Below are 25,786 nucleotides of genomic sequence, written 5' to 3' on the forward strand. Positions count from 1 at the left end.
AGCGCACGTAAGCAACAGTGAACATGTTAGGGTTGTTATTGTTTGTGTAAACTCTGACATTGATCAACTTTCATCATGTGTGACGGTCAAATTCCAAGCCCATCTACAGGTTGACAGTTAAAACGTGGACCAGCTAACAGTTCGACAAAGGCGGTCAGCAGACGATTTCGTCATATCTGGGTATCTTTTCGTTGAAGAGTTTAGTTGGGATACTTCGATATAAATTGATATAATATAATATTTAACAACGCTGTGTATTTGTGTTAGTTCTACCTGAAATATTGTTTATTATCAGCACTACAGAAAAATTAGCGACGAAGTAACGGAAGCGAGACTAAGGTGTTGCTTTTCCGACGACGGCAGCGGCGTCAACATCAAGGTGTTTTTTTTATAGTTTCACTTAAAGTGCTAGACCAACCAAACTTGGACCAAAGATGCATATTAAGTAGTTCATCTCAACCTTTGCATCAAATGCTGGATGTGGCCTACCTTTCATGTTCCATTGACTTTGTCAGCCTCTCCATCAACATTAAGTTTTTTTGCGTTTAAGTTAGTTTCTCTGACATGTGCATTGATAGTCAAAGCAGGACACAGGCGAAACATATCAATTCGTATTCCCGTTTGGTCCTATTGTCTTTCATATAGTTATATATCCCTTAGCAACCGTGTAAAAACATGGACATGTTCATTTTTAAAGGCGTTTTTGATAGATTTAAGTGATCGTCCTCCGAATTGACAAAACAGAAATTTTAATTGCGCTTGCCAACAAGAGTGATTAATATCAGTTGAAATATCGTGTTTCGTAATTGTTGTAAAATAAATTAAAGTTTATATCTATTGATATTTATAATCCTTCAAAATGACACAATGGCTGTGGCAAAGGCAATCCTGACTAACTACAATTGCCGAGCGTGGCTGTAACTTTAGAATTCCGACGTCCAAAGCGGTCATTCATATAAATCATTATGTTAACTTACTTATTTCATAAATGGATTCCTTTCCTTCTCCGGTAGCGTTTTCATAATGTCGTTAAGGTTCAGGCGTAGATCTGACAACAGCTCAATAGGTTTTTGTTTGCCGAGTCCACTTTCACCTAATGTATGAAATTATAGATAATCAATAATTCGATCATTTAAGGTAGTGAGTCCCATCATTTTCGTGCTGTATTCAAACCATGATAATTATTTTCCTATAAACATATTTGTTTCTAATAGTCACAAAAACTAAACAAAAAGAGTTACAGGCGTTGTTGGGGGGAGGGGGGGGGGGGGTTAAAATATTTCATAATTACATTATAAATGTATTAATGTAACATATCCAAATTTGCCTACGTTTTAAGTCTCCCAAATTCTGGAATATATTATAGAATATCTATTTGGTACTTTCTTCACTCTTTTACAAAACTTGGAATCTAAATTTGCAGGATAGCTTAGGATTACTTACTTTTGAGTTTTTGTGCTTCTCTTTTCTTTTTACTGCTGCTGAAGAATTTCTTCAACTGTTCTATCATAAAAGCAATGAGCTCTTCCGAACGGTCGTTCTTGGTTTGTGCGTGTACCACTGCAATACTGTCGCACAGGATGGCAAGAAACATGGTCAGCAGCACATAGACGATCAGCAAGATGTATGTGAAAAAGTAAAGCTGGGCCATTAACGGGTCCTGTTCGTTCAGCTCTGTAAATTTACTTTTTCCGATCATGCTTATGAAAAGAGTCCCCATCGTATCAAATATGTTCCAGTAGGCTTTGATATTTCTGCCGAACACAAGATATCCCAAAATACAATAGCCCATGAATATATAAAAGAACATTACCCCAAACCAGAACAGGTCTCTGGCGCAGTTATCCACTACTCGGAACACCTCACCGATTCTTTTGTCGTAGCCAAGCACCCCAACCACTCGAATGGTAGACAGAAATACAAGACATGCAAGCACAGTCACAAAGATAAGGTCCCAGAAGGCAAGGTGTTGGAAATTCACAAAGTTCTTCGGATCCTCTGTGAAATTGCCCATCGTTTCATTAGCTAGAATAAGTCTTCCGAAATACATAGCAACGCCTATGCATCCGCCGACGACACAAACAAAGTCGACAACATTCCATGCGTTCGCGAAGAAATTCCCTTTCGTTTTCACCATGCTGTAGATAATCTTTAAAATCATTCCCAGTAAGAATACAAGAAACATGACTTCACAGAAGATCATGTAAACACCCGTGTTGCCATGGTGCTGATAGATTCGCAAGGGATAAATTGTGTACATGGTTGTTACTCCACCTGTCTCTGGGAATTCAGCCATTAGCATGACGTACGTGAACAGGTTTAGATTGGCCGAATACAGAGTGAATTCTAGGAACACGGCTCTCGTCTGCCTGTCAAACCAAAAGAGCCGGTTCAGCTCTTCCAGAGTTCTGTTCGAGAAATCCCAATTGACGTCGAGTTCTGTGATGTATCCTCCCCCGCTGTATGTCGAGTAATAACCAGTCACGGGTATGCCCCAGATAGAGCTGGCACTAGTGTGCTTCCAACCATTGTAGGAGAACGAATACGCTTCCTTTTCCACATCACATGGCAAGGGCTTCCAATGCAAACAGTAGTCATCAAGCTCTTCGTTTGTGAACGAATATTCTGGATAGGTCTTTATTTTTCCAAAGAATGGATACTCTTCTTCGTCTGAAAATTAACGTAAGTGAAATTGGATGACTTCTCTTTCATACAAGAGCATTTCATATATTTGAAATATAACTGAAGCATATGATTAAAAAAAACTGTCCTATCATACTGTACCTTGGACTACGCGGACTTGTCGGAGACGCGGCGGACCGACCCGGAAGTTGGTGAGGTCAGCGTAATACTGACGCCATCTCCAATGCATTTTCTCCCCATTATATTCATATTCAGGGAACAGAGCTGGAAAGGCTGTCAGCTTCAGCCAATCAATGTAGTTGGCTGTCGTTGTAATCTGGATTATAGAAACAAAATGTCATACTATTCTAAAATTAAAATACAGCAATACAATAAAATCTCGTTATACTTCCATCATATGTTAGGAAGAAGAAAAAAGGCATTATAAAGAGATTCAGGGATACATTGAGGAAATACCATGAAGGAATTATTAAGAAAAGAGAAAAGGGAATATTGAATTATTGTGTTGGCTGAGAGCGAGGTGGCAAATGGAACGATTGCCGTTATATTGAGGATTAAACGGGTTTTTTTTTAAATTGTTTTATTTTTATGTGTAAATAATAGCTAGGTTGTCGATAAATGTATGTGTATATTGTGACTATAAAATGTACTTACGGAAATGAACACATCGATTTTAAATAAGTTTGAAAATGATTTCACCACCAGTTTTGAAAAAAAATAATGTAAACAATCAAATCGATTATAAACCAGGTCAGTTGTTTAATTTACCGCGGGAAAAGTGGGCCGCTTGTCCAGAGGGTAAACAAAGTGCTTGGAGATAATGTCATGCACCCGATAGGATCTGTCGTCACGATTGCTGAAGCTGATACTATAAATAATCCACAGAAATATTATGGTCAAGAAGCATTCCTTCAAGGCGCGCGCCATCATCATCTCTCGTTGTCTCTCCTTCCTAGCCTCCTGAATCGTCTCCGGCGTGAAAAAGCGTGCTGGCATTTTTATATCTGAAACGGGAATAGTTTATAATGTTAATATTTCCATTAAAAATAATTCCATACATATGTAATCGCCATTTATGAGGATGAACCAATTGTTGAAACTTGAGTTTAAATTCTGAAAAGTGAATAAGAGTTTCATTCGTGGCATTTCATCAAATATTTTATGGAAGTTACATTGGTGGGTTTTTTAAATATGATAACAACACAGTTTCAACACAAAATGACCAGATCGGAACTACAAATGTACGAGAACAGCTTGAACGAAGGAAAAACGAAAAAGAACCATCAAGCATTCCTTTCCCAGGCAAAACACCAGAGAATTCCACTGTAGTTTTTTTTTATAAACTGTTACCTCCCCTTAATTTGGTTTTCGATATAGTTAATTTTCGCTGGTCAGGTAACAACAGTAGGTTAGAATAATTTTATTGTGATCGGAGGTCCAGAGTTCAAATAAGAGCCAGGCCCTGTTTCATTTAATTCTCATAAATACTTTCTGTTTTCTTTCTTAATTTCTTTTCATAAAAAATTCCGAATTGTTTGTTTTGAAACGAGTTATTGAAACCTTTTTCATGTTATGCTGGTAAAAGATTCAAGTTTCCTTCAATGTATCGCCAAACCCTTTCATAACGTTTCTCTTGGCAAATGGGGCAGTATAATGAAGTTTTACTGCATAGTATTTGTGAAGTAACGTTATAATTTGTTATCATAATGCATATATTTTTTCATTTAATATATATAATTATATTGTATGATTTAATAAGACATACCAGTGGGGCAGCTAAATCGCTGGCGATAGTTTCGTAGGATTAGACCTCGGTCTAGTGACGAGGGTTTGAATTTGTCTAGTTGAGTGAAGATGAAAGCGAAGAAGGCCGCCATCAGCACTACCTGTGTAAACAAAATAATACACATGTGTCATTTAATAAGAATATCTGGGATAACATTTCTTTTATTTAAAAAAAAATCGGGACAATTAACCACTAAATCTGCTGTTGAAATAGCTCAGTTCCCAAAATCTCGATAATAAGTTTTTCTCAGTTTATTCTCTCTTTTAGTAAAGAATACCCCTGACTTATTTTCGAAGCCGTCCTATGCTCATTTGCTATGTCATATAGACCGAATGCATCGATTGTCTTTTTTAAAGTCTGTTATCTTTCGCTTAGAAATATATTCTTTTATACAGGTCCTTACTTTGAAATGAAAACTGGTTCTTTTTTCTTTCATCGAATAGAAACGATATTAAATCATGTAGTGTGATGATTACTGTAAAATGAGTTAAGGACGACAGATTTTTTTTTACCCCTACCCGATTTCAAAGGTAAATTTTCACCTGGCTTTATTTCAAAGACGGCTTATTTTCGAAAAAAAATTGTCTGGTATCCAGGGGTTATTTACAAAGCCAACCAATTTAGAATAAGGCTTGAAATCGATATTTGAGGGTATCCAGATATCATTCCAAACCTTCCAAAAATGATCGAAAAGATGTTTTATTCTAATAACAGTAGTGGTTTATATTTTACAATGCTTTTTTAACATACTGTTCTTACTTAGGAATTAGAAGTATGATACAATCATTCTATTATACGTTTTTGATAAGAGGGATTATCAGTTACCTTGACCGGATCCAGTATGGCCGATGCTTCAAAGAACGACAAGACAAACTGAGTTAGCCACATTTCTGATTTTTGCTTTCCCCATTCCATGCTATACAACATGAGGAAAAACATGACTACTGCTGATCCAGCTATTGACAGAAACCAGGCTATGTATGCACACCAGAAAGGCAGAATGGTTCCGTCCGCCTTGATTATACCCTTCGCCACCAATATCTTCTCTAGCTCCTTGCTCTCGGTCAGCATCTTTTCCGCTATCGAGTCTATAGCGGGAATGGCATATTTCAATGAAGGGTCTTGGAGGTTTTGATTTATAGTTCTTGGTTTGGACTTCCGAAACATCAGTACAATTAAAAATACGGAGGGTGTTGAAATGAGTGCTGATATCACGGATACATAAACTGATTGGAGAGAAAATTTCAGTGGACCAACTCTCACCAAACTGGGGTTCTCAAATTCGTCGGCAGGGGTGAAGTAGATAGCATTAGCGATCATACTCATCATGATAAAAACCATCAAGCAAGTTACTCGCTGACATCTAGTGAAATGACTGCTCGTTGGTCGGAAAAATATGGAAACCCAAATGTGGTTTTCTGCAAGATTTTCCTTGGTATTCATGAAGAACATATTTTCGAATGTTGTGACATTTTCTTTTCCACACACTGGAAGAACGGCGTCTATATTATCATCTGCACTGTCCATGCAAAGCCACTTTCCACACAAGAAGAAATACCTGAGTAATGAAACAATGGAAAACATAATCTGATTTATAACATCATTCAGGAAAGTATCTATCCGAACGAAATAAGCAGTTATCACAAAGCACGACCTATTCAAAATATTCCCCTATACAGAAGTATACTATTGGTTCAATATTTCATAATTTTGGGATTTATTTTTCTATTTCTTACTTATTATACATATATCTAACAACGAAAACAGCAAAAATTCGTAAAAGAAACTTACGAAAACACCTGTAGGACTTGAATCAAGTTATTTCATTAGTCCAAAAACTTTATTATTCTAGAGTTGTTAGAAAACAAAGCAAGCTCTCACTTTTGTTTGTCCTGTATATCCTCGATATCTACCCTGTTGAGATACCACGATGCCTTCGATCCTTCACCGGAGTTGTCATGCCAAATGTATATATAATCAATTTCTCCAAGAGGATGGGGCGTGGTCATCAGGAAATTGTTGACAGTAGCAGTACCCATATCCTTCAATGAAGCAATACACAAAGAAAGTTATATTATTGTTATTTATTCATTTATTCATTTCAAAAATCATTTCCAGATTTACCCTTTCACCACTGTAGACCATAATGGACTCATCCAGATCAATGCATGGTAGAGTCTACTAAAGTTACATAGGGGTGAAAGGGTTAAATGAAATAAGTTACTCACTCTGCGCACGCCATCATAGAGTTCCCGGATGCCCGTGTCGGCTTCTGACCCAGAGACTACAAAGCCTATCCTAGATGTCGTTCCGGCGTCTCTGCGCATGCCCGTGTATACTGTGACCATGTAATAGTATGTATCGTCGATGTTATTGTCCATCAGTGGTGTCACACCCCACTGTTAACAGGAAGAAAATAAAATCTTATCATGAACTGCCAATAGTGAGAAATAAAATCGTTTATCATGAATTGTTAACAGTAAGAAATCAAACTTCCTATCATGAACTGATAACAGTAAGAAATTAAATCTTCTTATCATGAACTGTTAACAGTTATAAATAAAATCCTTTTATCATGAACTGTTAACAGTTAGAAATAAAATCTTCTTACATGGGCTGCTAACAGTGAGAAATAAAATCTTATCATGAACTGTAAACAGTTAGAAATAAAATCTTCTTACATGGGCTGCTAACAGTGAGAAATAAAATCTTATCATGAACTGTTAACAATTAGAAGTAAAATCGTATCATGAACTGTTTACAATTAGAAATAAAATCGTATCATGAACTGTTAACAATTAGAAACAAAATCTTATCCTGAACTATTTCTTATCAAGAATACTGACCAAGAATCCCTTCAATTTTTTTTTTTTTTTTACAAAAGAGTCATACCATGGGTTTTATGATTGTAATTCTCTCTAATGATTGAATTCTTATGATGAAATTCTTTTCATGAAATTGCTTTTAATAATGAAAATTGTGATAATGAAAGAACAGTTCAAATACGTGTGATTACTTACGATGTTTCTCTTATCTTTTTGTATCGTTTAAAATATAATGTAGCAGTTTGAACGTATTCGTTTAAATTGATCGATATACTTAAGTATTTGTTCATTTTAAATTTGTCAGAATATTTTTATGTTCATATGTTGTTAATACATAATTGCTACCGTTGCCTGATCCAGGTTGTAAAACATCTAACAGTTTCCTTCTGTAATATTTATTGCGTTTTGTGGGTAAGTTTTGCTTGAATTTATGCTTAAAAAACATTTCGTTGACTTTGATATTAGTGGTATACTTATCTGCTTTACTAACTAAACATTAACCGTTCAAAACATATACTTACATGATGACAGATTCATATTACGGAATGTTTGTAAAGTTTAAAATATTTACAGCCTATTCATGATAGTTTTGATTTTAAAGTAGCAATCCAAACAATTTGGGTCTATGCTTGATAATGCAATTGTTTCCTGAATTTTTAATCAAATGCCAGAAAGCGAAAACATATGTTTTGTTGCGTTTTGCCAGCAATTTTGATGGCATGACAACCGTTCAGGTCTTTAACACTAACCTTGACAATATCCTTTTTGTCCTGGTGTCTTGCCCAGATCATGAGGATGATATATGACAAAAGGATTAAGATGAGGAGGCTGAGAACAGCAGCTTGATCTTGGGGAGAGAATTTCAGGAAAGCAGTGGAAAAATCGATCGTGTTTGGCGGCACGAAAAACGTGTTTCCGAATGTCAGGTCCTTCTCCGTATTGCAGGTACATTCAACTTCGTATTTAGGCGGATACCAGTCCATCTATAGAGCAAACAAAACATATGAGGTGATTTCAATAAACATCGAAGGATTTCCAGTCAAATTTGGTGATTTTCTGCTGAGCAGAAGTAGTTTGAAAAAAGTAGTTGACGGATGGACGGATGACTGGTGCCATGGTGACACGTAAGCTAACATGGGTCGTTGGGTTAATGCAAATTGAAAATTGTATTCAGTCAATCGTAGCTAAAGACACCACCTATGGGAAGACCAAAATGTTGTCACTTAACACAAGTGTTCTATGAATACAGATACAGTTCAGAAAGGAATGAGTACAAAAGAGAATATTAAAAGCGGTCCTTTTAAACGGGGATTTCTTAATAGAGTCTGTCATAAAAGCAGGTTTGTCTATATATAATAAATACATTATCGATGACACAACCAACCGTATATTATCTACGTACCAAACACTTGTTGCCTCCCCAGGACTCCTTGGTCTTATCCCAAGTCATACAGCCGGCCGTAGTGATTGTCAGGTTGTAAGGGTTCAGGGTTGGGTCAGAGATGTTGTACGAATCCCCGAGGTAGGGACCGTTCAAGGGGGTCCACTGGTAAGGCCCCATTCCTTAAAAATCACATATCAAAATTGTAGAAAATTAAGGAACCTGGTTATACTGCAGGCAAACACCAGAAAATTACATTATAGCTTTACACGTATACAGTAAAACATAAATTTCCTTTTGGGTATAACTAGCGCAAATGCTCCGAAGTACTACATTGCAATTTTGACCATGTGTATCACTTGATCAGAGATTAAGACTAATGATCGGAGTTTCAAGGTTCGAATTCTGATCAGGCCTCGTCGCATTAGTTTCGTTAAAAAGTTAAAATGAAAGTAAATTGTTTGTAAAAATAAAACATTTCAAAATAATTCATAATATTCACGTACCCGGTATAGGAATTGGTCTAAGTCCCACATATGTGATTCCAATTTCTGAGAAATGTTGCGGAGCTATACAAGACATCCAGTCACGGTCTGCTACCAGGTAAGTAGACTGGTCGTACGTTAGGTGAGTTGGATATTCCCCATTGCGGACAAAAACGTCATACTGCCGTACCTTTTCCGGGTCCTCCTGGTCGATAAAAATGCACACATAATCGCCTAGTTTTCTGTAGATAAACTCGTGATAGAAACATCGTGATGCGTCATCTGGTGTGTAGAAAGGCATAAAGGAACCGGAAATAAGCCCAGGCACAGGTTGTATAATCATCACTAAGACAATGGGTACTTCCTTGTCATCGACGTCGGTCAAGGTCAAACGGTGCACGTCGGATGTGATGGCCGCTGCAGAAACCGTGTCTCCGAAAATAAAGGGATTCTCTTTAAACTTTGTCGTCTGCAAATAAAAAATGAAATGGATATAAAGTTTACTAAAATATCTAATAGAATATTCAGAGGAAAAAGTTAACATGCTTCATTTAAAAACATTTCATTTAATATAATCAGCAGCCATTAACAATTTTATACAGTTAAAATGTCATAAAAGTATCATCAAGTGAAAACTGCTTATATGAAAAAGTATATATTTGCGTTGCACGGCAGTTTCTTGTCCCGTTTTCCCACAAGTTTTGGTTAAAGTGACGTTACGTATCTGAAGAAAAGTAACATCTTTAAAAACAATTTTGTATAGACAATCCAGTGAATATAAATTATTATGACAAAAAATTCCTACCGTAAACTTGATGACTAGGTATGGATCCCCAACGCCATCCAGCGTGACATTTGAGTCCTCCACGTCACCGATCTTGAGGTCAACGTTCATTAGGTAGTCATTGATCAGAGTCACGTGAAAGCTGTCGTAACTATAGTCGTCCCGACAACCTTTGCACACTGAATTCTGTAGCATGGCCGAAATGGCGTCCGCAGTAGTGATAGCCTGTCTCATTGTTACCTCAGCCTATAGAGAAGAAATAACACATAATTGTTAAAAGAGAAAACGAAATAAAACAAAGAATAAAATAGCACAATCAGGAGTTGAAGAGACGAAACAGTAGAGAGAGGGAACCATGAACCCCGGAGGCGGCAGCGATATCTGGTCAAGCATTCATGAACCCGTTCTCGTATTCAAGCATTGATTCTTGGCTCAATCTGCTTTTCTTTTAATTCACTTAAATCACGTGACACAGGCCAATCATCAAGTGCAAACTTTGAAAACTGTATTCAGCTTCAGCTTATCCTAAATTCTTCAAAATCTCTGACAAAATGTAGGTGTTTGATTTATTCATCACAGAAACAAGAAATTGTTCTTGAGCACAGACAACCAGCTTGATCACGAGAACAGTTTAGGAAATACGAAACGGAAAGCATTGCCAGTAGTGCTTGTATCAGTTGTCAAAGAAATATAATAATTTTGCTAAATAGGTTATGTCCGTTATCAACAATTATTCTGCTTGGCATGAAATAACCATACTCGTATTTTCATCGTTGGTCAATGATTTTATAGGCTATCCATTTACAACAAATAAAGACACGTTTGACATGACATTCCTACCAGTCACCAACACAGGTGCCAATGCAGCCGAAAAGAAAAAGTCGGAAGGAGAAAATGAAAGAAAAGATGACAGTTCAAGTTTGCAATGACGCAATATATTTTGGTTTCTCTAAGTTCAAGGTCATTTAGTTGAATCATACAAACATGCAGTGGAAAAGAACATATCTAGGATTTCCCTGAACCTGCACTGTTAATATAACACTAACAGTAGTCCGTATTTTCGTATTGCGTACGTCATTAGTTTGTGTGAGAAAATTACGTCGTTTTCTCAAAATATGATGACGTTACTCTCACAAACAAATGACGTAACAATCAATAATGCTATCAAGAGCAGATAACTCTTCAATACGAAAAGACGGAATATGTTCATGTCTGCACAGGCATTATGCATAAATATCCAGCCTGATTTAGGATATGAAATAATCGCATGCATCCTTATTCTATTGATATAAAAAAACAACATATAATGATGATTTACCAATTCCTGCTTCTGTTTGAATTTCATCTGCTGAATCCTAGCCCTCATTTTGAACAAGCCAACTCTCTCCTCTGGAGTGATATCAGAGTCTTCCGTCAGGAGGTAGGCTTCGTCTCTATTTACACGTGCCATGAAGTCTACGTACAATCGTGCGTCTGCTGTCGACTGGATCGACAGGGCCTCGTAAGTGTCTGGTAGTTCTGGTGGGACCGTCACGTGGATAAGACTGTCAACTAGTTCAAACAGGGCTGCAGGAGAAAGTGTTCAATAAGTTTACTCAAGAAATATATCATACGGAAAGCTCTTAACATGGAATTGAGGCACAAATAATTTTGGGAAAACATGGAAAAAGGGAAACAAATCAAAGAAAAGAAAAGAAAAAAACATTTGTTTTGCATATTCAATTTTCAATTATTTTTAAATCAATTGCAGAATAAATATAACACTTACAATTTTGCTGAAATGTTTTTAATTTGTGTAAAAATATGGATTTTTAGAAAATACTCTGTTATCAATGAAAGAGAAACCATTTCATTATTTGTATAAAGACCATGGCCCTAATATAAGTAACTGTTACTGAGCTGGTATTTGCTGCAAGTTCTTATCGTTTAAAACTCCATTGCGCCATAGACTACCAACTGCATTGTGACGTCACAAAAAGAAACGTTTGGAGTCAAAATCTCGCTATTACGAATTTAGGATCAGCCTGAGTAAAACGATCATTTCAAACAAGTTTCAAAACAAATCTTTAAATTATGTGATAAACAGAATGTTGCATTCGTGTCCGTTTAATGAGATCAGACCCTCGTATAATAAAAATGCGTAGGCTCTTGTTTGAAATGGCAACTATTGTAAGATGTCCTGTATATATACACACATATATAACGGTAATTTATTAGATCAGAAGAAGAGAGATAACTTACTGTTAGCAGCTGTTTCTATGTTGGGGTCAGACTTCCCGAAGAAATCATTAAGCTTGTTTTCCGTGAGGTTTGTGTAGCCATGTGTGAGTGTCGCTAGGGCCTCGGCGGCATTTATCTGTACAAAACACAGACACGCAACCATTTTTTAAAGCAATTAGCGACTTCAAAGATCAAATATGTTGTTATAAAAGTATTATCAGCTGACGTCTTTTAAATCTAATTCCAAATGATACCCATTTGTAGTCTCCCTTTCCTTCAACAGTTTCCATCGTAACCATGAACTACTAAACATCAGTGACAGGTATAACTGCTCAATTCGACGTTTTATACGACACATAATCTTGCTTGGTAATGGTAACAACGGTCGGCAATTCCTTCTGCAATTCATTGTATAATTAATCTATAATTATTCATAGGTGTTATCCTTCAACATAACAATATATGGTAACCGTGTGTTTTCATTCTATGGTATAGTCTTATGTATTAATACCACACTGAAAGCTTCCTTTCGAACAAAAACGTTTGACAAATAAATAAAATAAAAAATAAAAATATATTAATAAAGACAAAACAAAACAATAACTTACTGCAGACGCGCTGGACGTTATCAGTGGATCACCGATGGCGTTGGAGAAAGCGGTAGCTGCAGTCATGATTGTGAAGTATGTGGTCACGTTAGCCTGGCTTAGGGCTGCTGTCATCTCATTGGTCAGGTTGTCCAAGGCCTTAATTTAAAAAATGATATTCGTTTACGAGAGGAAAAAAATATGATAATTTTGATTTTTTGTGTAGATAATAATTCCATATCTTATCATGTGTTTTCTCTTAAAAGTATATATAGCAATTTGTTTGCTAGCAAACTCTTAAATCTCGCAAGATATGGGTTTTAACGTGATGCTGCGAAGAGATATCAGATCGTGAATGTTTTATATATATCATGAATATTGATGAAATGGTTATTATCCCTTTCGCGAGTTGGTATCTTCGCGAAAAGGTCATTAGAAGAAACGCGAAAATGAATATTCGCGAAAAAGATGCAAATCAATAAAAAAAAATAACAAATACATTTCTGTGTTATGAAACGGTTATTATCCCTTCCGCGAGTTGGCATCTTCGCGAAAAGGTCATTGGTTTATGTCGCTCTAGTCTAGCCAAGCTTTTGGCCGGAAATAGTAATTATGAAATTACCATAGAGGCATCATACTGCAGTGAATCGACCAATTCACCCGTAGCAAATCAGTCCATGTATACTTACAGCGACGACGGCGTTTTGTACTTTGTCGACTGGTATCTCCAGCAAGTTGTCAAGCAGTTCCTGATATGGAATGGTGTCGTTACCGAAGTCATTCACGTCAATCATCCCCACGCTCCATTGCAGTGGCTGTTCCCCAAGTTCAAAGTTGGACAGGGTAGTGTCATTCTCGAACTGATGGTCGAACACCTAAATCAGATAAATGAGAAAATAGTTTTCAACCGAGAAGTGTGATGCTTTTAAACATGAATTATGCTTTGAAGGTATGTTCAGATGCAATTTTATCCAAATATATATGTACAATAAAACTCGGTCGCCCCCGAAGAAGGATGAACAGAATGTTTCTCCAAACTCCAATATATATAGGTTATTCAGTCAGTCCCAACCTAATTCATTCGTATTTACCCTATCAAAAATCAAGTTTTAGATATACTTTTAGTTCCATCTACTTTGTGTCCAGGAAAAAGTTTTGCTAAATCGATTCGAGAACAACCTGTATGATGGATGTCCATGCAGAGTTCGTATGATGGTAGTCTGACAGCCAAATGCATTTCACATGAATAAATTATTAAAAGGTCATGTGTGGTGTCAAACAAGTGTATACTTCCCCTAGAATACCTGTGTTCGCTTCTGGTTCAATTAGTTTTCGTTTCTTTGATCCTTGTTGCTGTATTTTGTTTCGTTTAATAGTCCCTATTTCGTCTTTTTAAGTCGCCAGTTTGTGACATTTGCTCTCTATTCACTACAGTAATATAGTTTTGATCATTCTTGAATAGATCTCCTTTTAACAATAGTGTAATTTGGATCATTATTAGTCTTCTTAATTACTGCGAAAGGCTTATTTTCTGCCTATGATTCGTTTAAATGGTGATTTTTGCGGTATCCATGTTTCGTTGATTTCTAGACCATGACAAAGATACATTCGTAAATACCTATCAATTTTGCAGGTTGTAATTTTTTGGCGGAAAATTTGAATATCACAATACACATGAATTTCTTGTACGCTCATACATTCTGTACGTCAGACATTACCAGAAAGGCTCTCAGCATAAGCTGATAGACACAAGAACTTTGGCATATTCAAGGATAATATTACAGTAGTTTCGTACCATCTGATTGAGGACGGATGCAATGGACTCGGCGTATTGCAGGATAATATTTGGATCGTTGGACAGGCGCGCTTCAACCAAATTGTCGAGGACAAAGCTTTGCGTGGCCTCTTGGATATCTTCTGTAGACCACGTGTCGTTAATGACGAGCGGCTGAACCACCTGTACAAGAATGACATTGGTTAGAGAAGACCTTAAATATCTTTGTAATATAACTATTTTGATAATCAAAATTGTTAACCCCTTATTTGCGAGCTACCCCTGCTTGTTCGGGATAAGAATGTATCTGCCGGTCTATCCCACTGCATGTCGTAAAAGGCGACTAACGTGGGGCCGCTGTAGAATTGGGGTTTCTTCTCTGTTTCTGCTGAGTGGATATTGAAGAGATTAAAATTGATCAACTGTCCCAACTGCAAGATTTTGGATGTTTATATTTTCCTTTCTCTCTTCACTACCTTTTTTTCTGCTGTGTGTCCCTTGGCACCCGTCTTCATATGGCCCAAGCTGTAACGAGAACGTTTATCCCAAAGAAACAAACTGTCCCTATTAACAGACATTAAAGAATATATTTATGCTTGTGGTTCTTACCGTGACTGGCAGCACGACCTCTGTGTATCCGTGGAACACATCAGTGATGCGTACAATGACGTCAGTCGTAAAATTATTGGCAGGATCCCCTACATTTAGCACTGCTTTTACGATAGACTCCGCTGTCAACACAAACATTTAGCTTTAATTAGATACATATGAATTCATTATACTGTAGCTCGAGGTCTTTTTCGCCCATTTAAACTTTCGTCCTTCGCCCGTGAATCAAATTTCGGCCTGTGTTTCTTTTGTTCTTAATGGTAAATTCGCCTTCATTTCGGAAGGCGAAAAAGGCGAAAATCAGACTGCAGCGGAAATGTATACATACGGTACGGTAAAATAACTGGATGTCTGATTAATTAAATTCGGTTTATTGTTTTTATATTTGCGTGCTATCAACTTTTGCGCTACTTACGTTAAGTATTAATCACGAGTTTAATCACTCTGCAAGTTGTAGGTGACCTTAATGTTTCCAATTGGAGCCTTGACTCGCAGGATCAATTTTCGTGGTTATTTAGAAAACCCAGATGGTTTTACGGGATCTAATTTGATTATTTTTTCTCCAAAACCTATAGTTCGCATAGACAATTGAAATTGAGTCACAGCTAAAACAATCCGTAATAAGGAAACAACTTCAGCTACGTACATGTCATGCCGATGACGGAGAAGGTTGGCTGGGTCGAAGATGGCGTCAGCCGTTTCTGGTAGACGTTGTACTTTAGAGGTTCGTTCCTGTCGGATTCTGGAGTGCCCCTCTGGTGCCTAATTCCTTCATCAAGCATGTTGGTACACTCAATGGTAAACAGAGTGACCGCTGCTTCTCCTGGGAAACACCACATTTATAACAAACAAAAAACAACGATCAGTTTGTTATTTAAACTTGAATCAATGAGTTGTAGATTCGCATATTTCATTTAGTTTCTTGGGACTCAGTCGACTGATTCATGCTTCAAAAATCTGGATTGAATGTCACAGTTAGTGAAATATGTCCTATCAACTAATCGGGCTGAACGCCAACTTTTTAGTTGGGTTTGTTACTTTAGCGTGACCTCATATTCGGTCAATGCGTCTGACTTCTGTCAACTTGTTACGTATCAAAACCAATGGGTTGACGGGTTGTGTATTTTTAACGAATACCTAGCCCTTATGTACAGCCTTAAATGAGGAAAACATTTATGCTTTCACGTTACAACTTCTCAAATGGAATATTCATCATTAACTAATACATTGAACGATGGCAATGATAAGGACATTGAATTGGCAACAGAACACAAGAAACGATGAACACATAAAATATAGCATTGAATATTCAACATACTTTCGAAGGAATGGACATTTTATAGGACATACCTTCAAGCGGGTCGATTTCACACGTACCGCCGTAGGGCGGGGGGTTGACAGAAGCAACATATGAAGCTGTTGCAGAATAAGGGTTATCACTCTTTGTAACTGTGTTCGTAAACCGCAATATGTCACCAAATACCAATGTGTCTGGTTTAATAGCAAGCGTGTCCGCGTCAAGACCTGTTATTAAGAATAACAATAAACAATCTGAGGTTTGGGTTTACCACATTAGAAATAAACAGGAGATCCCGATGGGATCGTTCTATTTTCAAAAGAACAAATAGAAAAATGTTTAACCGCAACGAAATTGCTCCAAATGTAGGAGAAAATAGGCATGTTCCAGTCCTGTGTGAGGACATATACCTTAAAAAAGATATTGATCTACTGTGTACAACGCAGGAATTATTCGTTTGTCTTTTTGTTACCAATACGTTGACATGATTTTAAAGCTATCATAGTCCTATTTTCTATTTTACTATTCGCTGACATTTTTTTGTAAATTTATTAAAGAAGATTGAATAACTGAAAGTTCTCCCCTAGGGTGAGTGCATGGCTTTTGCTCGTTGATACTGACCTGTGTCCAGTATTGCGGTCACGTTCGAATAGGCTTCGTACAGGCCTGTGACTTCATTGAATATCTCGACCTCCCAAAGGTATGTAGTCGCGTCCACCGCACACTCGGGACACAAACTCTCCAAGATCAGCTTGGTGTCTTGGGCGATCTTTGGCAAGCAGTTTCGGAGGCAACTATAAAGACAATAAATCTTTGTTACTAAATCAAATCTGCATTCAGCATGAGTTATAGAAATAAAGTCGTCGGAGGCCCACATTGATATAACCCCGCCCCACTGTTGCCCATGACCTTGACAATTTTTCACTTATCAAATGACCACCAGAATAATAATCAAATGTTACCATACAATGGTGGAAATGTATATATCTTATTTCGTGAGATTGCTTTCAAGGATTTTTAATTCAAAGGTGGTTAAGTGTTATCTTTGACCTGACCTTTAACCCTTTAACCTTGATCGATGACCATCAATTTCAATGAAGTGTGAAACGTGATACTGCTATACCATAGCGTACATGTATATATATATTAAAAGTCTGTATTAAAAGTGTTTACTGCGGACGCATGGACGTACTAACTCCCGGACGGACGCACTAACAAAGTTATTACTGTAAATCCCCCTGAGTGGGTGTATGGGTGTGCCGGAAGGCATGTATGACTATAATTCATGCTACCATGGTAATACTTACTTGATTGATATGGTTGGTGGAGTAGATGGCATTATATAAATTCCCTGGATTGCCTCTGCTCTCCTAGAGTCTCCACTCTTTGTTAATTCTACCGAAAACAGGTACCAGGAAGAATCTGCCAATGCTGCCGCGTCGAACGGTAAAACACCTTTTGTTGGCCAGCTTGGGTCGGAACAATCAGTGCCAATTGAATTCAAGTCTATGCTTATATTCTGTGACTGGAACTCCGCAATAAGTTCAGACACTTGCGTGTCTGTTGAGGTCGTTTTGCGGCAACCCCAGGTGTACGTAAATGGTAGCCACTGCATGAACGTTAAAGGATCGTAAGATGCGTCTTTAGAATTGATCTGTATGACGGCGTCGCTGCCAATGTTTCTTGTAGAGCCTCCTGCTATACCAGCAATGAATGGAGGCAACATGAAATTAGCATAGACATAGTCTATTATGTAGCCACCCTCAATATCAGTCAGGTTGTACAGGAACTGCACTTTGTAGAGTTCAGGGGCCATGCTCATCTTGCCAAAGGTGATTGTAACAGAGTTTGGCTGATTATAAGCTTTCTCATAATAGGTCTGAAGATGGAGGTCATTGACGTCATTATTTTGTACCTTCCAGAGCGTCCACCAGTAAAAGCGCGAGCTGTTCCGGCACATCTCTGCCACATACGCCTTAGCTGTCAGCTGAAACACATCAAAACCTTGTATTATTTCTTTTACAACAATTCTGAAACAATTTTTCAACCTTTATTAATCACTCTTGTGTTCCCGGATCGAATCACAAAAGGGGGTCATTATGTGGGGGGAAAACCGGAGTACCTTGAGAAAAATCACGTTGTCGGGGAGTTTAAGTAATAGCTTTTCAGAACCAATCGGGCACTGTGCCATCCTTAAACTCGTAGGTTAATGCAAACCAATACCGTAACACATTACAATATACAATAAATATTGTCATCATTGTTTCTTAAAACACATTTCGAACAGACATATTCCATTAATGTCATCATGCAATACATAAATTATACAATAATATCTCTTTGGAATTTAAACATTAGCAAAATATAATCAAAGACACAAAAAGTGTGAAAAAAGAGTTGTTCGAACTCAAGACTTATCCACTTCTCATCCTACCTTTTACCGACAATGCTTTTCAGGAATTGTATTTACAAAGCAATGAAAGCAGAGCCAGAAGAAAAGCTCAAGCTTCGACATAGAACGTTGAATAATCCTCATTCGAAAACAAAAGCAGTTTTGAAAGAAACCACTTCTTTGTAATAATGACTTGTTAATGGTGTCGTGTACTTTAATTATGACTGGTTAATGGCGTCGTGTACTTTAATTATGACTGGTAAATGGTGTCGTGTACTTTAATTATGACTGGTTAATGGCATCGTGTACTTTAATTATGACAGATTAATGGCGTCGTGTACTTTAATTATGACAGGTTAATGGCATCGTGTACTTTAATTATGACTGGTTAATAGCGTCGTGTACTTAATTATGACTGGTTAATGGCGTCGTGTACTTTAATTATGACTGGTTAATGGCGTCGTGTACTTAATTATGACTGGTTAATGGCGTCGTGTTCTTTAATTATGACTGGTTAATGGCATCGTGTACTTTAATTATGACTGGTTAATGGCGTCGTGTACTTTAATTATGACTGGTTAATGGCGTCGTGTACTTTAATTATGACTGGTTAATGGCGTCGTGTACTTTAATTATGACAGGTTAATGGTGTCGTGTACTTTAATTATGGCTGGTTAATGGCATCGTGTACTTTAATTATAACTGGTTAATGGCGTCGTGTACTTTAATTATAACTGGTTAATGGTGTCGTGTACTTTAATTATAACTGGTTAATGGCGTCGTGTACTTTAATTATGACTGGATAATGATGTCGTGTACTTTAATTATGACTGGTAAATGGTGTCGTGTACTTTAATTATGACTGGCTAATGGTGTCGTGTACTTTAATTATGACTGGTAAATGGTGTCGTGTACTTTAATCATGACTGGTTAATGGCATCGTGTACTTTAATCATGGCTGGTTAATGGCGTCGGGTACTTTAATTATGACTGGTTAATGGCATCATGTACTTTAATCATGGCTGGTTAATGGCGTCGGGTACTTTAATTATGACAGGTTAATGGCATCGTGTACTTGAATTATGACTGGTAAATGGCGTCGTGTACTTTAATTATGACTGGTTAATGGCATCGTGTACTTTAATCATGGCTGGTTAATGGCGTCGTGTACTTTAATTATGACTGGTTAATGACATCGTGTACTTCAATTATGACTGGTTAATGACATCGTGTACTTCAATTATGACTGGTTAATGACATCGTGTACTTTAATTATGACTGGTTAATGGCGTCGTGTACTTTAATTATGACTGGTTAATGACATCGTGTACTTTAATTATAACTGGTTAATGGTGTCGTGTACTTTAATTATGGCTGGTTAATGGTGTCGTGTACTTTAATTATGACTGGTTAATGGCATCGTGTACTTTAATTATAACTGGTTAATGGCGTCGTGTACTTTAATTATAACTGGTTAATGGTGTCGTGTACTTTAATTATGACTGGTTAATGACATCGTGTACTTTAATTATGACTGGTTAATGGCATCGTGTACTTTATTGGGGGGTTTCGAAGATCGTCATTGTTTTTCATTTACTGTAAAAGTGGAAAATGATGTGTATTGTGACCAGTCAACAGGCTCTACTTCATATTTGTACAATTCATCTACGAATATGAACAAATTGAAAAATAAACTGCATTATCTCCATATATGCAAATTCATGAAGAGAAGGCAGTCTATTTTTCATTACGCATATTTTCCTAGGTTCTACGCGATACATTTTGCCTGATGTCACATCTTGTTTCACTCGTTTATTAATTTTTACACCGATTTTCAATCATTTGTGCTTGTTTTCAACTATTATCTATTCATTCATTCATTCATTTATTAATCTAGGGAATTATCAACCTTTTCAAGCATATTTTTCACATCCAGTATATATATATATATCAATATGGATTCATATATTTTTATTGCGATTTTGCAGTATATTTTTATTTATTTATTTTGGATGGTGTAAGTTATATCCTTATTTTAACTTAGTAAATCGCTGAGATATTGTTTTGTTCACATTGTACTGGAAGGCAGTTGTATTTCTCTTTTTAGAAAGTGTGTTTTTCCTCCGTTCAACAATTCAGATATAAAGTCTTATACAATATCAAAGTTTTACTTTCTTCACAATCGATGAACGTATTAAACATGTCGCAACGTTTCAAGGCCGACTGGTCCCTTTGTCAAGCTGTGTCATATAGCTTGACAAAGGGGCTGGTCGGCCTTGAAACGTTGCGACATGTTTAATACGTTCATCGATTGTGAAGAAAGTAAAACTTTGATAATACATATTTCCAAACTGATGAATCTTATTGAAGATAATTTATATACACCAGCTTCTAACTCAGACATTGTTCTTAGCGTATGTAGTGGGAAACAATAATGTTTTTATCAATTACAAGGACTTAGTTTTTGCACTTGAGAAATAGATTATTTAGTAATAGAACGTATATACAACAACTGATGTTGTAATTGCAAATGGCTGTCAAAAGATAAGCAACTATTGTATCTTTAAAAATTTAGAGATACAAGTGACAGCAGGTGCTGTTTGGTTGACAGTGCCTTTGGTGACTAGGCCCAAAGCAATGCCAATGCCTGCAGACGTCAGAAGCGTATAAGCCATTTTCCATGTAGATTGGGTTGGGCGAGGTGCACCATACTGATAGAAGCGTTCCGAACGTAATTGTCCGGAACACGTCAACCTATGAAAAATTGATGCCCTTTGATAATGACACTGTCATAGGACCGAACTTAGTTTCCGGGTCGATAGCTGAGTGAAGTTAGATGTAGATGGTTTCAAAACAATAAATTGCAACAATATGTCGCGATCAATAAGTTTGTCAGTTCACAATTTACTGTTTTCCAAATAAATCAATACTATGTACCGTCAATGCGTTTATTTATAGTATACACAGGATTTGTTTATACAATTGGTCTGCTATATACAAAAATGATTTTCCTCAATATTATTTCATGACAATTTTAGTAAGAATCCACTAACGTTTATCGTAATTGCTTCTTTCCTAATATAATATTTCTTCATTATGTGTACACAAACAGTCATTTCGATATCATTTTTACCATTTACATAAATTCAAATTACGTCCAGTTTTGTGTTTTTATTATTTCTTTTTGTGGTAAATCATGCTAATGGATTACCAAGTTGATACAATTTCTAAATTTCCGAATTGAATGAGAAAAAGGACTCGGCACCGATCACTGGTTTATCTCTCTTTCTCTACCGCGTCCGGTTTGAATTTTGCTTTGATTTCATACTTCTGAAACTTTAACATTTCGGCATGAAACGCAAGCGTAACACTACTGATGATACGATATTTATTAAAATATGCATGTCCGTTGCACTGCATCCGGTTTTGCTTGTGTTTCTTGATATTAAGAAACCGCTTGTTGAACTTGGCAAAGGCGCTACAGAACGTTAATATAATATTGCAATGTGTGCCAAGAACTCAGTTAATACGTCAAACCATTATTCCGTCTTTGCGTATTGCAGAGTTATCTTCTCTTGAGAGCAGGTATTGATTGTTACGTCATTAGTTCGTGTGAGAAAATTACGTCGTTTTCTCAAAAATTGATGACGTAACTATCACAAACAAATGACGTAACAATCAATATCTGCTCTCAAGAGAAGATAACTCTGCAATACGCAAAGACGGAATAGCATCATAGCAAATACTACTGGGCAATGCTTTTATAAACATTCATTGACCACGATTAGTATTATTATTATTGTATTCTTAACGGACCACCAACACAGAAGATGTCATTAGGGTCAACAATAGGTCAATCAAACATGATAAAGGAAAAGGCGTCAAACAAACGAAAGGTTAAAAAGCAAATACCAACTTGAAAAGCGGAAGAGGCTTTGATTAGGTATATCTTTTTGAACAGACCAACAGCTTTCAAGTGTTTAAGAATTAAAGCGACACTTACTGTTTCGAAAAGAGATTTTAGATTTGGTATTCCGTCTTTGCGTATTGCAGAGTTATCCTCTCTTTGGAGCAGGTATTGATTGTTACGTCATTGGTTTGTGTGAGAAAATTACGTCGTTTTCTCAAAAATTGATGACGTTACTCTCACAAACAAGTGACGTAACAATCAATACCTGCTCCCAAGAGAAGATAACTCTGCAATACGCAAAGACGGAATATCATCATTAAAACAATTTCTCTTGTTGGCTGAAAGTCAATACAATCTAACATAACAGCCGGTGTCTAACTGTAAATGGTTTATTGACCGTTAGTCTCAGTCATACTGCGACAAAATTCAACGTATTACTAGTTGATATTTATGTTACAGTCTGAAAGATATAGTTTATAGATAGTAAATACGATTTTTTCGATATATATTTTTCAAGGGGGTGCAAGTTACTGTGTGAAACACATACCAAAATCCAAAAGAATCAATCTTGATAACATTCAATGAGAAGAAGCACTAAGTCCACAATCAGGAAACTGTTATCGTGCCCAATTTCGAATTCTATGCTGAATGATCCCTGTCCCACTGCACTGCCGTTTTCCCTACATGCATATACAGTAACCTCCCCTTAACTTCCGCTCTGATTAAACTGTTGCACATATGGGCTCGTACACCTCCGTTGTCGACGAAGCTTAATCGGTTTCACACAGTCTGAAGCCTAGGGTTCGAATCCCGGTCTGTTCCCTGCATATTTTTGTTCATTCAGATTTATGTTGCTGATTATGCTTTGCTTATTTTATCTCCATTGTGTTTTCATAAAAATTCCGCAATGTACACTTTTCTTTTAAAAAACGTTTGATCAAAGTTATTTTCATGCCAGAAAAATAAGTTTCGAATGCTTAGTTGCATTTCTTGGCAGGGGGACAATGACCTTTAAGCCTAATGTCATGTTCTTGTGATAAATCAATTCGAATTTGGTTTCTTTGATTATTTTGAGAACCATGAATTGACTTTTAGAGAGCTACACGACATTTGGTTCCAGCACAAAAAGCATGCTTGAGCGTGAAAATGGTTTCATGAATATCATCTAAGACACCTGCCATATGAATACAAATCAAATTCATGTAATGCTACGTTCTCAAAGAGAAACCCGATGTTGTGACAACGATATAACAATGATAACTCATAAGAATATTCCTTAAAACGTCGATGCTATTCTTATCACGCGACGGAAATGCAATACTTCCTAGAATCATATCGTGATGGACTAATACTTAACAGCATTAATGGTGATAAGAAACATGCACTCACCATGTTTAAATCGTTCACATACATCTGCACGGGTGTGTCCTTGTTCTTGTAAAGGGGACTGAAGAGCTGCCCGTCCAAGAAACAGTCGGTGTACAGGTCCATGTAACTCACTCCATCCTGACTGGATAGTTTGTTGGAGCAGTTGAAGGTGATTGTTTTGTTGCCATCACCGACGAAAGGGTGTATTATGGTAAAGTTGACGCCGTAAACCAAGTCAGTTGTTTTTATATACTCCGTGCCGTCGATGTCGAAAACACACGTGATGTTGAGGAGAGGGGATACCAAAGGGTCAGTCATTCGGAGGCTCACGTTCTGGACAGATTCAGACATTGGCGCTTCTGACACGTGAACCAACTCAAGACCTTGAATAGGATATTCCACATACTGTGTCCAGGAGAAATTCATGTGAGAAGATTCTGAGAAGACGGATAGTTCTACAGAGTATGTGCCAGGTGCGTACGATTTTGGGCTGTCGGTAATTGATGCTCCCTGTGTGAGTGAGCTTATGTCTAGTACTTTCGAAGTACCATCACCGTAGACAATTGTTGCATTTAGGTTTCCCATAGGAAACAGAGCATCAGCAGCCATTTCGAATTTTACATCCAGAGTTTGGCTAACGTAGATAAGGTTGGTGCCGTTAGCCGTGATATTATTGACAGGATACTGAACAACCACTACGTATGGATACGTTTCGCTGTCCACCATGTTAGAGAATAATACGTCAAAGGTAAAAGTTCCCGTCGTGGTCCAAGTGTAGTTCAGACACATTTCCCGGACCTGTCCGAATTTTCTATCAACGTAAGCAATGTCTGGGAATTCAATAGCCCCTATTATATTTGATCCGAAAGTCATTGTCTCCTTGAATGTGGCCACATCATACACATGCATGTAAGGTAGGACATTGGTTGTCATGACCGGTGTTAGAATCTCCTCTTCAATGTCGAAAACAACGAAACGCGTTTCTTTACCTAAAGGGTTCGACAGCGCAATCTCAACGGCGTGCTGTCCGAGAACACCTCCAAAGTCGGCCGGAGAAAACACCCTGGACTCGCTAAATCCCGTGGAATTCCCCGAGTAAATTGGATCACCCGTAATGGCGTTGGTGATGTTGAGAAACACATGTGTGCCTTCTTCGTAAGTGACAGTCACAGTCGCCGAACCCGTCGTAGGCATTGGTTTGAACATCTGGCCATCGGCCATGGCAACCATGTTGACAATCTTGTTGCCGACATATATGGTTGCCGAATCATTTAAGTGGATATCCTCCGACAGACAGTGGGACCACATGGTATAATAACCCGCAGTACTGTATGTGTGGGATGTGCAATTGAGGCTACTTGAGTCCATTTCACAATACGACCTTCCGGTTTCGTCACCGTGGTCCATCAGACACGTGATGTTGATTCCGGCGTCAAGGACTGGACACAATTTGGCTCCTATATTCACTCCTGTTGCCGTTGCATTAAGGTCAAGAGTTGTGGGGGAAACTGCTGTTGTCGTCATGACTGCAACGAGAAATGAACACGTCATGTTAATAATTTCAATAATTTTAGACCATTTTAGCATTTGATTCGGAATAGGATTCATCAGTTTAGTATGAAGAATAAAGGCTACAAATTAAGTTTCTTTTGAATACATGCATTAGATGAAAAATTATTTTGCGAGCTGTCGAAAATGGCTGCTTCCTTTGTCAAGCAAAGCGTG

The 25,786-nt window shown here is 37.3% G+C and overlaps 2 protein-coding genes across 2 annotated transcripts; both read right to left on the bottom strand.

Moving 5' to 3' along the window:
- Positions 1-977: 977 nt before the first annotated feature.
- Positions 978-9,488, bottom strand: LOC110452672 (polycystic kidney disease protein 1-like 2). The gene is made up of 11 exons (XM_021501323.1): positions 9,142-9,488; positions 8,657-8,817; positions 8,004-8,237; positions 6,658-6,828; positions 6,311-6,471; positions 5,255-5,987; positions 4,409-4,529; positions 3,412-3,647; positions 2,785-2,959; positions 1,444-2,670; positions 978-1,093 (listed from the first exon to the last, which is right to left on the bottom strand). The coding sequence occupies exons 1-11, from the start codon at positions 9,461-9,463 to the stop codon at positions 978-980; spliced, it is 3,657 nt and encodes a 1,218-aa protein (XP_021356998.1). The 5' UTR covers positions 9,464-9,488.
- Positions 9,466-25,585, bottom strand: LOC110452673. Its single transcript, XM_021501324.1, has 14 exons — positions 24,083-25,585; positions 17,699-18,378; positions 17,013-17,185; positions 16,445-16,618; positions 15,741-15,917; positions 15,095-15,216; positions 14,507-14,668; positions 13,401-13,586; positions 12,733-12,870; positions 12,146-12,260; positions 11,223-11,470; positions 9,926-10,150; positions 9,521-9,589; positions 9,466-9,480 (listed from the first exon to the last, which is right to left on the bottom strand). The coding sequence occupies exons 1-14, from the start codon at positions 25,583-25,585 to the stop codon at positions 9,466-9,468; spliced, it is 3,987 nt and encodes a 1,328-aa protein (XP_021356999.1).
- Between the last annotated feature and the right edge of the window lie 201 nt (positions 25,586-25,786).

The sequence above is a fragment of the Mizuhopecten yessoensis genome, unplaced genomic scaffold, assembly GCF_002113885.1.
Source record: "Mizuhopecten yessoensis strain PY_sf001 unplaced genomic scaffold, ASM211388v2 scaffold6785, whole genome shotgun sequence".
Taxonomy (NCBI): Eukaryota; Metazoa; Mollusca; class Bivalvia; order Pectinida; family Pectinidae; genus Mizuhopecten; species Mizuhopecten yessoensis.